Source organism: Tyto alba, unplaced genomic scaffold, assembly GCF_018691265.1.
Source record: "Tyto alba isolate M040663 unplaced genomic scaffold, T.alba_DEE_v4.0 Super-Scaffold_13, whole genome shotgun sequence".
NCBI classification, from domain to species: domain Eukaryota; kingdom Metazoa; phylum Chordata; class Aves; order Strigiformes; family Tytonidae; genus Tyto; species Tyto alba.
Genome location: NW_024881275.1, coordinates 42,619,782 through 42,635,136, shown reverse-complemented (window position 1 = coordinate 42,635,136; position 15,355 = coordinate 42,619,782). Strand labels below are relative to the sequence as shown.

At 37.0% G+C, this 15,355-nt stretch overlaps 1 protein-coding gene across 1 annotated transcript in view; it reads right to left on the bottom strand.

The window, feature by feature from the left end:
* Nucleotides 1-2,489: 2,489 nt before the first annotated feature.
* The window catches only part of FBN2 (fibrillin 2), a 181,645-nt gene continuing 168,779 nt past the window's right edge, over nucleotides 2,490-15,355 (bottom strand). The window contains exons 57-65 of the mRNA XM_042787813.1: nucleotides 14,056-14,262; nucleotides 13,250-13,375; nucleotides 12,528-12,650; nucleotides 12,265-12,381; nucleotides 11,476-11,604; nucleotides 9,735-9,854; nucleotides 7,740-7,971; nucleotides 6,900-7,059; nucleotides 2,490-4,462 (exon numbers count right to left, since the gene is read on the bottom strand). Coding sequence (XP_042643747.1) covers nucleotides 4,088-4,462; nucleotides 6,900-7,059; nucleotides 7,740-7,971; nucleotides 9,735-9,854; nucleotides 11,476-11,604; nucleotides 12,265-12,381; nucleotides 12,528-12,650; nucleotides 13,250-13,375; nucleotides 14,056-14,262 — 1,589 coding nt within the window. The 3' untranslated portion in view covers nucleotides 2,490-4,087. The remainder of the gene's footprint in view (nucleotides 4,463-6,899; nucleotides 7,060-7,739; nucleotides 7,972-9,734; nucleotides 9,855-11,475; nucleotides 11,605-12,264; nucleotides 12,382-12,527; nucleotides 12,651-13,249; nucleotides 13,376-14,055; nucleotides 14,263-15,355) is intronic.

Here is a 15,355-nt window from a genome sequence, read left to right as displayed (position 1 = left end):
CATCAGTTCTGTAAGGCTATGGAAGCAAAGACCTTACTTCCTATCTCTGCTATAGCAATTTGGTGTCAAATATATAAGCAGTCTCACTATGGACTAGGATTTTATTTTAGATACAAAATGTTGTACTTCTGCCGTCTTATGTTTTCCTTCTCTCCTGCTTTAAGAAATGTGATTGTAGAGTTGTGAATCTTCAGCCCCTTAAGAGTGAAGTTCATAAATCCAGCCCTTTTCTTGGATTTAAGACATGTCTGTTTTGCAGCACTGGTTAGTTTAGGTGCTTAGGCTTCATTTATAACATACGGGAAGAATTAAGAAACACAAGGCAGTGAGATTTTTGCAGTATTTGGTTTTGCAGTACATTGCCACTCCTAAATTCTTCTGTGGATTTAGCACAAAGGCAGGTTCTTCAGTGGTCAGTCTGCAGGTCACATTCATTGCACCAAAGTTTAACTGGTGAGTCCAAGTCAGTCTAATAAAAGCTCATAGAAAAACAGTCCTTTCTAGAATGCTGACTAAAGAGCCTAGCCTATGAAAATCTGTTACTGGCCCATCGTGTTAGAGAAGGAACATGAAATAACTGGATGTTTGAATTGCTGTAGTATTACTGATGGTTAAATTAAGAGCTGTGGCTATGAAGAAAGGCCATGATGTACTCAGAAATTCTTGCCTGGACTTTTAGTACAAGATATTTGTTCATCTGCATTTGAAGCTGGTGGGGTGACTTCCTTCTGGGTAGTGTGAATTGTCTTGTGTAGTTTAAGATGGTAGGGGACAATGCTGGCTTTCTAGTAAAGGGATAAGGTAGTTTTTGTACTTTGTACTTGCTGTATGATTAATTAACACAGGTGTTATCTGATGAGTTTATTGCTTAGAAAGAAAAGACTTTAAATCTACTAAGTGTACATAGAACATGCAAATAATCTCTACCAATAAAATCCTCCAGAATTTGTAGCTCGGAGGAGTCATTAGTAAGAGCATAGCTACTATTTTCTCTCATTTTTTGAGAGTTGGCAACAAAGGAGAATGTTCTACTGGGTTCAGTCTGTTGCTTTTCTTGCAGTAAGTGTTTCATGGGAAGCTCCCATTTTGGATGGAGAGTAGCCTTCTTGGAAACTAGATGTTAGTGTTGTTAAGTCAGTGCTGTACTGGATGTATTTATCAGAACTCTAAACGTCTTTTTATTTCTGTGGGTGTCAGTCATTTTACCCAGAAGCAGCTCTGAATCATAATGAAACTTGCACAACTGTATCTGAAGATCATGTCAAGTAAGTCTGGTTCCAGGCAATTTCATAGTGTCTTACTTAAATTGGTGCACTATTACATGTCAGATAAATCTGAATATATAAGTAGGTTTCAAGAAACACCCAAGGTAAATAACTCTCATAAATAAATCAGTAATTATGAAAATAATTACAGTGCAATAATTCCTGATTATTTTATTTCTTGAGTGAAATTTAAGTGTATGATTTATTGAAAAACTTGTATTTCATTACTTTATGAATATTTCAGGGGAGAGGGACAGCGGGGTGACAGGAGAAGCAAGTTAGCGTGGATCTTTGAAAACATAGGGAAGAGCAATTTTATGCTGAATAAAGTTCTCAAACACTAGGGAGACTCACTGTTACTGGATCCAGTAATTAGAACCTTAGAGCTGCAATTTGGCTTTTAAAGCAAGTAACTTGTGAAGTGCCGCTCCTCCAGAACAGCAATGGAGCATGTAGGGCTAATTCTGCTGGTGCAGACTGTCTTAAGTCTCATATTCAGAAACTAAAGAGTACATCTAAAACAAGCATTTTGCATCTTAATTCAGTACTTAACCCCATGTCTTCAATTTCCCTTTCTCTGGCTATTATTGCTGTGACAAAAACATACAGTCAGTGTTGGCTGTTACTTAAAAATGACCATCAAAAACAACCATCACTTTAACTCTGAATGGAATAAAAAGACAGCGTGGCTTATGTAATGAGGTCTTTGTAGAAACTTTGTTCTTCAAGACAAAACATTTTTGCACTGTTGTGTTTGACTGTGTCCTTACTGAAGGGCACTCGAGGAAGTGACTGCCAGCAAGCAAAAGTACTTTAATTGATGCTCTTACCAGATTTTTGCTCTTCAGGTAGGATGGAGGTTTTACACTCCTACTCTTGAATGTATGGGGATTTTTTTTTTTAGAGCTGAATTATCAAACTTAAACTGTGATGGTCCTTTGGCCCTCATTACACAGATAAGCAAAACCTTTTGCAAGGCCAGACCACTTGAACCTAATATATGACAGATTTTGAGAGAGTTGAGGCAGTTTTTAACTTTGTAAGGACAGTTTAATTACTGTGTTTCAGCTCTGTCATGATAGAGAAACAGTCATAAAATGCTGTATAACCTTAAATGTGAGTGAGGAAGAGTTTGCCCATATCAGCTCCTTTTTCTGTTCTGCAGTCCTTCAGATTTACAATTAGATGCTTATTTTGTGTAAAGAACACAGACATTTCAAAGAAAAAAACTACCCAAAATAAGCTTTATTGCAAGAAAAGTGTTGTCTTACTGATACAGGCCTTCAAACAAAACTTTTTTTCTTACAAACATTTGATTAAAAATGTACAAAGTTTCTTTTTCTTTTCAAAATCCCCAAACTCAATAAAAGAAAAGAAAAGAAAAATCACTGAGTATAACTTGGTATCACTTTTGGTCAGCACTGATACATGACTGAAACAATCCTGGAGTCAGCATGTGCTTTGGCTATTTTCACATATGAGATTCTGTTACATGACTAGTTACAGGCACCAGCTGTCAAAAAAAGCACCATTGAGACATACACTTAACACATAATGGTACGACATTCTAAAAAAAAATTACTAAAGTAAACTAAATGTCAACTCATTGTACAAACATCATTCTTACAAAATAAGCTATGATAAAATGAGGCGTACGGTGTATAACTACAGTATTAATGAGACTTCTAACAAATGGATTTCAAATACACATTTTCCTTGTCTGCACTGCATAATTAGTTTGCACATATGGCAGTCCTGATACAGCTCTCAGTTTTTAGTAAATGCACCATTAATTCAAGCCAGCACCAAACAGTATGAAACATCACGTCTTCCCTTCAGAGAGACATTTTCTTCAGCTGCCTACAGTAATGCAAGTTTGTAGAGCACCCTTTCTGAGAATGAGGTGTGGTTGCATGTGTGGTTCCTTGAGGTTATTGGAAGGAAGTACAGTACAGTTTGGTTCTGCAATTCTAATGGTATTAAAAGCAGTCAAGGTATTTTGCTACAGTGGGGTTGTGCCTCTTATTCCATTATTTGATGTGGCTGATTGCGAATACAATCCTACTGAGCTGCTGTGAAATATGATGTCTGCAGAGACGGATAGTGTAATTCTTGTCCTTTAATTGACTCCACTTCTTTTTTTTTTTTTTTGAATCCTCAGAAGTTTCACAAGAGCACTTTAGAATGTCCAGAAGATGTACTACAGTCCTCTTTCACCTCTGATACATTTTAAAATTATTTATATACTATTTGGATGACCGGCCCAAATACAAAAGGAAATATCTTTCAAATCTATTTTTTTTTTTAAATTAAGAAAGTACCTCTAAAATGTTATAGCTCAAATTTATAAATCTAAAGAAAAACAATTTTCCCTTTTTGTTTACATAATTTGTTATTTTCTCCATATATTACTGCATTAAAAATAAATAAGCTTCTATATTTTTTTTTTATTTAGGAACTATAGCAAAATACCCAAAGTGTTACAGACTGCTAATGGGAAAAAAATAGCTCACATTTTTGTGCCATTTAGTGCCATATGACTTCTTGAACTTTAACTTTTTAATATACTTTAAACTGAGGTTATATAAAAGATACAGTAACCATGATCGCCATAGTAATCAAAGTTTTGGCGGAGTTTAAGTTACCCTCCTGCAAGGGCGGTTCTGCAGTCTCCGCAGGATGGGAAGAAAGAGGCCTTCCCCTTTCCCTTCCTCCCCCAAAAGTCAGTGACTGTTTCAAAGCCTTTGAAAAGCAGATATGCTCAGGTGGGTAGATAGGTGAACAAAAGTGACTGAAGAACTGGAACTCAGTCTGGAAGATGGCTAGTAGAGGTCTATCCACAGCCTCATTCTGAGAGCTTCCCCAAGCTCTCCTAGGAGGTAGTTGTCCTCGTTTCTGTCTTCCAGTTTCTTTAGCTCCTTTTTCTTATATAGAGGAATGCTAGTGATTTCCAGTGTGTGAGTTCCAGGCACTGTCTTTTTCTTAACTGTGTGCAAATAACTCAGTCCATCCCTTTGATGGATTCGAAAGATGCCATCATCATTGCCATGTGAGATGACATAGCGCACATGGTTGGTAAGAGGCTCAATGGCTGGCATGAGTTCTAGGATGTGCTCCTTGTTGTCAAGCCAGGAGATGTTGACTCTCATCTTCAAAGGACTATCCATGTCGAGACTTTCCAAGCTAATCTGCTCAATCTGAAGGAGGAAAGATTGTTTAGAGCAGAAGAGAACAGATGCTTGCATTAAGAGAATAATCTGTTAATATTAACAGTTTCTGCATTTGTGAAAATCTAGCTATGAAAGAAGCAATTGCTAATTCTTTTCACATGGGAGAAGTGCTTGATTCCATATACACACCCTGTAAATCTTGACTTCTCACACAGGCTTAACAGGATAATTAAAGTTACAGCATCAGGTCTACAAAGCGGGCTGAGGTTTCAGATTCTTTTCAGAATTTGTTTAGCTTCATGCTTGCAAAAAGTCCATGTAAAGAAGAGACCTATGTTTACTACTGCAATAAAGACTGTATGTGAGGCACAGTCTTGTTCTTGTGATCAAATTCAGTGGGGAACATTACAGAAACACATACCACAACACTCTATGGGAATTCCATGAAACTTCTGATAAAACTGTTAATGAATCCTGGCTTCTAAAAACAAGCAGACTCAGCATTTGGTGATGAGGAAGTACAGTAATTATAAAGGAAACTGAAATAAGGAGAGAAATGCCGTATTGTTAGCCTTCTACAGCAAAGGCTAGTATGTCACATTGTCCAATTACATCTTACTTGGACCACTGAAAGGAGTGTGCAAAAAAGTCCCAGCATTGTTTTTCTGACAAATGAGTCATGTGTTCTTTTTTAATTTAAGCTTCAGTATAGATATGCTGCAGGTGTGAAACTGTCCAGAGGTGTTAGCTGTGAACACATCTGTGGGCAGGGGGATAAGAATGTATTCCTAGGAAAGCCATCTAACAAGCAACAGCTTTTGAAAGTGCTTCTACAAAAATATAAAGGCTGTAGTCTTCTTTAGGAAACCTGATATCAAGCGAGGTACCTAGCCTACAAATCAAGATACTTTCACGCTTGTAAAGAGCAAAGGATTTCTCTTTCTGAGGGAAATCCAATCACATGTGAATACATGTATGTACTTATATGTAATGTAATTAAAAACACATGGTGAAAACAAAGAAAATTTGTGGACAAGAGCAAGTACTATAGTCTTAAATACTGCAACCCACAGATGTCATTAGTGATGAGATTATTTCTTTTCTCAAACAGTTTTACGGATGTGAAACCTTTCCCTTTTACTGCTTATGTAGTTCTAGTACTAGAAACTGAACAGGTTAATGCTATTACAAAAATGTAGTAACAAGATGCAACAATTATGAACTACATATGAAATTAACTGTGCAATGAGAAAAGTGCTTTTCAAAACATCCATGTAATTCTGTGGTGTGTTGACCACAAAATTCAGACTGCAACAGGTCCAATGGGGGTAGTAGTAAGGATGGAAAAAGAGATGTTTGTGAGAAGTGTGGATGTGTGTGGGAAAATCAAACATTTAGATTTTAAGTACCAATACGATATCCTTTAGAGCAGAAATTACAGGATTACTGGCTTCTTTAGAAACTCTGCCAATACAAGAACTGCCTTTGTCGGCATCGTGCAAAGTAGTGTGTACTAAGGCTGGAGCTTTGGGATTATTTCATGTCCTCACCCTTTTAGAAAGGAGACTTGTTTCCCCATTCTTTCTATGTAACTTGTGTGGCTAGCACACCTTACCATTTTAGTTGAGGATTTGCATTTTGCTTGTTTGCATTACATAGCTCTTGTACTACTGAAGGAAAATCTGTGTGTGCCCCCACCTCTAAACTGTCAGTTTCTCATTACTGCAGATTTCAAGACCAGAGCTAATGCTACAAGACAATATCCTATGACACAGATAATGTAGATAACACATGTACAGGTATACTCTTCTAACTTTTGAAAAAAAAAAAAAAAGCATCTGAAGGTGTAAATAGTAGAGCTGTCCTTTCATGAGTATCTCATAACTTACTTTCATAAGCCCACAAAATGCAGTAAGAAAAAAATTAAATCTGAAGTGTTATTCCCTAATACTCTCAGCAATTCTGCAAATATTGGATGTAAGAGCATCAGCTAGGCCATGGACTCTAGTCCCTCACAATTGTGAGCAACCATGGAATAGACACTTAAGACTAAAATGATCTGTAAGAAGATCTATTTAGTTGTCCCAAAACGTAAAATGCTGTCCAATCTGCTCTTGACAGCACAAGAGATTGCAGACATGACCAGTTTCCTAGACCTCTATAATTACAGGAAGATTATTTCCCTGAATATATTTTGAGGAACTAGACCACATCTTGCATTACAAAGGATTCTTTACAAACTTTAAAACCTTCATCTGTTCATAGTTGTTGATGTCCTTCTGATTGTCACATCATTCCTGCCAACAGGACCGAAGTATGAAAACCATTAAGACAGGGGAAAAAGTATTTTTGCCATTGAATGTGGTCTATTAAAAAATTCCTTTTGTTTTCTGATAGTGTTGAGTATGGTATCTCTGAAGATACCCTGAAGTACATATTAGTGCTTATTTACTCTGTTACGTACAGTGCCATTAGCGCTTCTCTTCTTCCTGTTGTCTTTTTTGGAATAGCCATTGATTTTGCACTCATAACATGCTTCAGGGGACAAAGCATTCTCTTTATCAGCATCTCCATCCAGTGGCAGGTACTGGCCTTTGTTAAATCCCATCCCTGAGACACAGTGGCTGTTGAATAAAAACATCTGTTTTAGTTACTTCTTCCAGTTTTATGAATGGTCCTGTTAAATGGAAAGTGAATGTATGTGATCTGTACCACAGTGTCTATATTCCCTTCCTTTCTGTTTCCTCAGCAGGAGATCTGTGCATTAATTTTCGTCACACTAGTGTGGCATACTGAATGAAATACAACCGTTGGCTGAAGGCCTGTAGGCTTTTCTAATTTTCATTTGCAAGTTTTACAACGAAACAGAACAAAACCAACCTACTCTGAACTTTGGAACTAAAGAATCTATCTGTTGTCATGTACCAGAATAATGTTAATTTGTGTTTAATGTTCTGGGTTGATTAGTGTGGCTTAAGACCCTTAATTATCTCAGTACAGATGGTACCTATCCTTACACAGCAACAGTCCTAATTAAGCAGGTTTGTGAAGGAGTTGTTGTGCTAATACTGGGGGAGAAAGCAGAATAAATTGTTTAATGTTGCTTATATACTAGATCTAAAATGACCGTCATGCTGCATGTACAGACATGTCTTTTTTTCTAGCTTACAGACACTGCATGCAAAGGTAGTAGCAAGGATGCCTTACTAGCCTGTCCTTCATTTGCACCTCTGCTCTTCAGTCTGACTAGGGTCCAGTCTTTTTAAAGCGTTCTGAATGTGTCTTTGACTGTAGAGATACTCACCCTTGTCCAACTCTGTAATAACCAGGTGGACAGCCACAAAGATAACCACCTTCTGTGTTGGAACAACCATAATTGCAGGGATTCTTGGTAGAAGAACACTCATTGACATCATGGCATGCACTGGAGAATTGGTCATAAGAAAATCCAGATGGGCAGGCACACTTGTAACTTCCAAGTGTGTTGTAGCAAGAAGCAGAGCCACACACGTTAGGATTGGAGCACTCATTTTCATCTAGTAAGCAAACAAAAGTATACTGGTATCTTCTAATCTGATAGACATCAGGCAAGCATGATGTTGCTAACAAATCAGAGTATCTGCAAGTCCTAGGGCTCTGCTACATCCTTGACTTGTTCTCTGAAGAAAAATGTACATTGGCAAAGGTCCCAAACACTTATAGCTGGGCTATAAATATATTGTAGGATACTGCTACTGTTAACCTTATATTGACTCAATGCTAGCCCATGTTTTCAGGTATGTCTGCTGTTTTGCTTAGGGGTCCTCTTTCCCCTAGCAGGGTGCACTCCTACCATATAAGGTCCACAGAGGAGAAATGAGCTGGAACTACAGTCATACTCCAACCATGATAGTGTTCCTGGGCACCTAGCAATGGGTCAAAGTTAGCACGTACTTGTAGTGGAAACCTGCAGGTTCTGTGAGAGGAAGGACAACCTAAACAGCCAACCAAAATGAAAAAGGAAGTACTGTCTTCACCTTGTGGGGGCTGAATTAAGATACAAAGAAAATGACTCCCCCAGTCAGTGTGACTGATTTGGCTCCACACTATATCGTGAAAAACGAGTGAGGAAAGTAACTTGTATGGAAGTTCATGCTTTTGATAGTTGGCATGTATTGCTTATTTCATTTATCTTACCAAGGTACTGTTTCCCTGTAGGTGTTTTCCTCTCCAATACCATTAGTGCATGGTTTACCAATCTTGTTTGAAGTTACTAGGAGACTCATTATTCTGAGAACTATCTGTAACATTCAGAGACTGTAGCTGGTTTGGAGTTTTGTGGAAGTTGTTCATTGTGTGTTCCTGTCACTCCCACCCCAGTTCTTCTCTGTCTTTGCTGTAAAGCAGTATTAGGTAAGGAGTGCTGGTGGTGGTTAGGACCTCAAAAAAACTGCCTGGTGTGCTATTTAATGTAAACCAGGTATAATAAAATAGTATATATGTCTAAGATCAGCCTATAAGAAAAGTATGGCAATGCTCACATACATCCTCTGATTATGACACCATTGACAAAGAACCATGAAAGCAAACTTGAAAAGGTTAATAGGTTGTTACGGTGGTACAGGATGGGATTGTTTGGGTGTGTGTTGGTTTTCATTAAAAAGAAAATTCCCACATTTCATTTGGTATGGGAGTTAGCTTAGTTCATGAAACACAGAAAAGAAATGATGGATTGAATGAGTTAAACCTACAATAAAACTGCCAAGCTGATTAATTCGCCCCTGTTCTTAGCCCAAAGAACTAATGTTGGCTTTAAGACTGTATTTTGGAAGTAGGAAACCCTTAATGTTTATGCTATTATTATTCATCCCCATTCACTATAGATGCTATTCTGTAGTATTCTGAAATTTCTAATGATGGTGAGTGATTCTTACTGATGAAAGGTGGGACTTTTTTTCCCTTTTTATTTTTTTTTTTTTCCCCAGGAAGAGGTATTTACATTGATGCTTTCAGGAATTCAATTAACATCTTTCTACCTTTATAAGATGAGGATTTTTCCAAGAAATAGCGAGTCAGAATTTATGCCTTATTAGGAAAACTTGTCACACAGAGTTTCAACAGGATGCATGTGCTTTCTTGTTACTTTCTGTCATTGATTTATGTTGGGAGAGTAAGTATGGAAGGATGGAGGAAAGAGGAAAAAAAGAATTGTGTCTGAATACCCTTTGTCCTGCCCATGCTAGTCCTCACCTGGAAGTTGACACTATAAATACTGTGACATCTTTGCTGTTTAAATGCACTCTGTGCTGTGGTTCCTTACCAACACATTGATTCCACTGGTAATGCTGAATATATCCTTGTGGGCATCCACATCTGTAACCACCCAGGATGTTTTGACAACCATGCTGGCACCTATGATTTCCATCACATTCATCCACATCTTTGCAATTGGGAGAGAAATAGAACATGAAAGAACACACGACTATACATGTTGTCAAATATGTTCCTCACTTTGATCATAATAATTTATGATGGAGCAATACTGCTGTAAGATGGAAGCACCATTCAGATTGGTCTTTTGGAAAGCTTTAAAGTCAATTAATAGTTCTTTCTATCTATCAATCTGACTGGAGCTTCTGAGCCTTTACATTACTCATATTTGGAGAAGAAACACTATTCCTGGCAATCCCACATGATGTTGCTTTGATGTAATATTTAGAATCTGAATGATTTTTTATTTCGGTTTTCAAACCAACTATGTAGATTCCTGGAACATACCGAAGTGATTGAATATGAGGAATACATACCAAATTTGATGTAAGTGCTTGCCTTTCAAATTAAAAAGAAAAATCCATCTAAAAAGTCTCTGAGGTATGTGTAAATCAAGGAGAAAGCCACACAGGAAAAACAAATGTTAAAACTCAGTCATCTGAAATACTTCTGCTATATGTAGATTGTAAGCAGCCTAATGTGTCAGGTACACCATGCAGTTCTAGTAGAGAGTAAAAAATCATGCATGGTATCACAGATTCGAAGTTACACACTAGTAGTCCATAGTTTGAAACAAGTTTACAGGATTGTGATGCCCCAAAGCCCGAGATGTAGAAAACGGTTATGCCAGGTACTGAAAGCTGTTATTTTATCAGTAATGGCAATAGAGCAGTTCTGATGTGCTCTTTGTGTACATATCTTGTAAATACTTTGACATGTATAATTTAGTGTTTTGTGTCGTAGGTGCTGGGTAAAGAACACAATAAGGATATATCTATTTTATGAGAACAAAGCAATTTGACAGAAGATAATGCTTTCTAAAACTTCTGGCTGCTTATATTCTGCACTGTTACTCTAGAAATAGGCTCTAAATATCAATTCCTGTTTTAAATGCTGTATCAAAGTAGCTGACAATTTGAGATGTCATAAATTCGTGCATGTATACCTCTGCATTTCTAATTCTCAGCAGCCATATGGCCTAGGATTGTCTTTTAATTTCTTCTTTGCTCAGTATCTGAGGCCCACTGGAGTGTCTGGAGCCCTCAAATAGAGATTTCCTGACTGGGGCTCCCTTTCAGGCCAACAGAGAGATGAAGCTCAACAGTATAATTTTAACTGTAGTGAATTACCCTTCTGAATCTGTTATCTATATGGTAGAAGACTTAAAGTATGAAATTCAGAACGTAATCTTAGATACCCTCAGGTGAGTGATTACAATTAGCTGAAACAAAAACTGTAGAGATTCTGTTTAGACTGTAAGAAAATGAAAAAGAAGAAACAACTAGACTTTTAGATGCATAAACCTGTGTGGAGTTGAAATGGCAGCCTGGAAATGGTTGTCCAAGAGTTCAGATAAAAAGTCACTTTTTTTTTCCCAATTTGTGTAAAAATTACTTGGGCAGTATGTTCTTACATACAATTACGCTTAGAATTACACAAATACATTCTTGTTTCTATCTGGTGTTTACTTTTACTATGGCTGGTGCTCTGTTTTATCTTTCTCTGATACCACAGGATTGACTAAACACAGAAGTAAGGATTTGCACCAAAATGCGACCTTTGCTAGTTACCTTCACAGTTTAATCCAGTAGAATCCAGAGAAAATCCCCTTTGACATTCACAGGTAAAACTTCCAGGGGTGTTTTGGCAAATTCCTTTTGAGCCACAAAGTGATGGCTGAGAACCACATTCATTGTTGTCTTAACAATGCAGAGGACAGAGAAGAAGGTTGGTGTATGTTGTGGCATGATTTTAGACATATTCATATAACATTTCTTAAGAGGTTAAAATCCACAGAAGTGCAACAGTTTCTTCTGAAAATGTAGCTTTTTATATTTATATGTCAGATGACCTGACAACTCGTTCAGAGCTATAAGTAATTAATAAATTGGAAGTGCAAGATGTAATTCAGTTATGAGTGCAAAAGACCCATATATGTAATTGCTCACAGTGTAAAAATGCTGCACCTCTATATTAGGTGAACTAAAATAGTTTCAGTTGGCAAGATTCATACATATGCGTAAGACTTAAAGACATCTGTATCTGTTAAAAAAGAAAATGCAGTCTGTTTTTGTTTAACTACATTTTAAATCAGATTTTAATACTTCTTTGTTTTCATGTGGTTATACTTAGAATATAATCACATGTATATGATACATGGTATGTACAACTGTTTACTAAGAGAAAATATAAATGGTGGACAGACTGATTTTTCTGTAGCTATAATTGTTGCTTTTCAAAATCTGTTGATGTTATTGCTCTGTATTATTACTGTTTATGCAGAGCAAAATAAATGAATGAGAATTGAGAACATTGTTCTTATAGAAAAACTAATGCAAGAAAACTAATATTTTTTTTACCAATACAAGCTGTGTGATGTTGCGTAAAACCAGGTGGACATTTGCATGTGAAGCCTCCAAGGGTGTTGACACAGAGAAACTGACAATTGTGTTGTTTGGTTTGACATTCATCAAGATCTAAAAGTAGAAGATATTGTTCTCTTAAGAAAAAGTCAACAAAAAAAGAGGTACATTTAGTCTACCTTGATAAAAATGCTGCATTTCAAAACTATTTAAGTCAAGGTGCAACAAAATTAAAAGTTACTGTGCATAACTCTATTTACCTTTACATGTCTTTCCATCTTCTTGAAGGATGTAGCCCCGTGGACAAGAGCACTTATAGCTCCCTTCTGAGTTCTTGCAGATAAAATTGCATGGTTTAGGGGACTGGGAACACTCATCAAGATCTAAAGAAAGAAAATTATAAATATCTGTTGTACTGATTTATTTGTCTGTCTTTGAAGGGTGTTTTCTAAACAGCACTGTATTTAAGAGAAAAATATTTGTAGAAGCCCCCAATTTACATTTGTTCAGAACTCCTATTTCTTTCTCTATGACTGTGTTGCTGTTGAGTTTCTATGGAGTTACCACTACAGTGACAACATAAGTGTCTTGAAAGAGTAATATACTAGAGTGACAGCATTATTAATATTTCCATCTGAGGACTAAGTATTTATTTTTGGACATACTCTGGTATACTTGTAGGTGTTAGCCAACAGGAAAGTGGGAAAAAATCAGTAGATGTTGAAGTAATGAGCTGGTTTGTCAGTCAAAATGGCTATATGGCTGAAATATATTTCAGTGCTCATTCTCCTGCAGGAATATTGCCAGTACAGCTTGTTTCTCAACATCCCCAAATGAAATACAAAAATAGAAGTGTATATTAGGAAAAGATAGAAAAGAGACAAAGAGAAAAACCTGCTTTGATACAAATGTTTACAGAGGTTGATAAGTCATTGTCTTCCAATTCAAAAAAATAACTCATGATTAAGATGCTGAATCTTACCAGTACAAGATGTGCCGCTTATGTCAGTGGTATAGCCAACTCTGCAAAAGCATCGGAAGGAGCCCATAGTGTTAATACACTGTCCATTCCTACAAAGGTTTGGCATGACCTTACATTCATCAATATCTGTACAGAAAATATTAAATATGTCATCTTTCAGTTTTAAATTCGACTTTTTTTTCTCATCCATTTTTGCAGTTCCTCATCATCATCATGTTTCAGATAGGAACTTTACCATTTTTTTCTTTAAAAATGGATCTGAATTCAAAGTCAAACATCCTTCAAACTTTCATTATTGTTTTTTGTATCAAAATCTTCCTGCTTTTTCATTGGTTACTCAGGTTCTAGTTTTGCTAACTCAAAATACTAAAGCCACAGAAGTAAATATTCTTATGACCAGTTAGATGATGTCAAAAATTTTTCACAGTTTAAAAAAGTATGTTAGCTTCTGCTTCCCATGTGGAAATAGTAACTGCAAAGCATTCAGTGAGAGCTGTTGTTGCCTCTGCCATGTGCACAACTTTTCAGCATACAAAAGCTTTGGGATCATTTCTAGCTTTTAGTTACTGGTTGGTACCTCCTGTTTTAGATCCTAGCCCTGAAAATTCTGCACAGCTGTGAGTATTGTGGTTGCAGCTACTGTTTAAAGGTGTTTCTAATTTCTGGTCTCTCAGCAGCATTTTAAAAATCAAACTGTTGTTTCACAGGAAATTCTTTGAAGGAACTTCAAAGAGAATTCTGCATTTTCTTAAGTATGCGAGCATATTCTTTTCCCCTTTTCTGCCTCTTTTCATCCCTGTGAATACCTCTTCCATCTGTAGTATAGCCAGGTCCATGTGGACAGAGTTTCTTATACTGAGTGGTTCCGGGAAGAGGACAGAGCTCACACTGGTTACCCCAGCCCCGGCCTCCATCACAGCAGCACTCAGATTTAGTGACAACATTCCGGCTGCTTGAAGCCATCTGACACATTGTCTGTAAAACTTCAGCAAAGCAAAACCCTTGTCGATTATCTGTAAGGAGGAAGTAGAGAGATCAAGAAAGAGTAGGAGATAAACATCTGAGCTATTAAGCATCTGATGTATTATTCTGGCTCTCTGTCAACACATGCAAGCACTGGATGATTATTAGCAATCAGTCTGTGAAATCTATTTTGATTTAGTCATTCGGATTTGTTGTGTTTTCTGTTAATTTGCTGCCATTCCAAGTGTATTCCAGTTGTCTTCCTAAAGTACAGTACCATATATGAGTTTTACTTCTGGGAAGGTCGTGCCCTGGGGCATAGCTGATGAGCTTGCTTGACAGTAAAACAGGCTGTAGGCCAAACTGAGCTTCCACTTAGGCTGCCTATGTTTGGTTTGTGTTTGAACAATTTAATTGGAGTGGTGTTAGAAGTTTGTTTAGTTTGTTTTACTGGCCAAACCAGCATGTCCCATCATGTACCCTGATGTGGTTTAAATGACAAAAGCCCTAGCACTTGAAAGCGTTCACACAATTCAGTACTTTTTCAGTCACACTCCCAGTTTTTGCTTGAAAAAAAATAACTGATATGGACTCACTGTTGATCTGTGCCTCTCTAATTCTGTTTTCCTTAATTTTTAAACCTTTTGGTTAATACCTGTCAATCGTAAGAGGAATAAAACTTAAGCATCATTAAGCTCCTGCAAGTTTCCTGGCGAACAGGCAGCTGAGGAGAGCAGACATCACAGATTCTACGGCTAATGGAAACTATATTTTGCAGAGATGATACCTTCTAAATAGGCTATGTCACCTATCTTATTTGTTAGTTAAAATGAAGACATTGCCAACTATGGTCTGACACACATGTTTTTAAATGAAAGATTTTATTTTTTCTCTTAAACATAAAAGTTAAAATCCTTCAGATCCTTCAGAAAGTGCGTATGTATCAACACCCAGCTGATCTTCTCTTTTACAAGTATAAGGAGCAGAATCTGTACGTTTCTTATGTCAATCAGGTAAAATGCAAACTTTGGCTTTAGGCAAAACTTACTGGGTGCCTGGTAACTTAACTGTTTACATCAAATAAAGTTGTCCTCATTGGAAGTGTCAATTGTGTGAGACAGAACATTTGCTGTAGGAATTAGC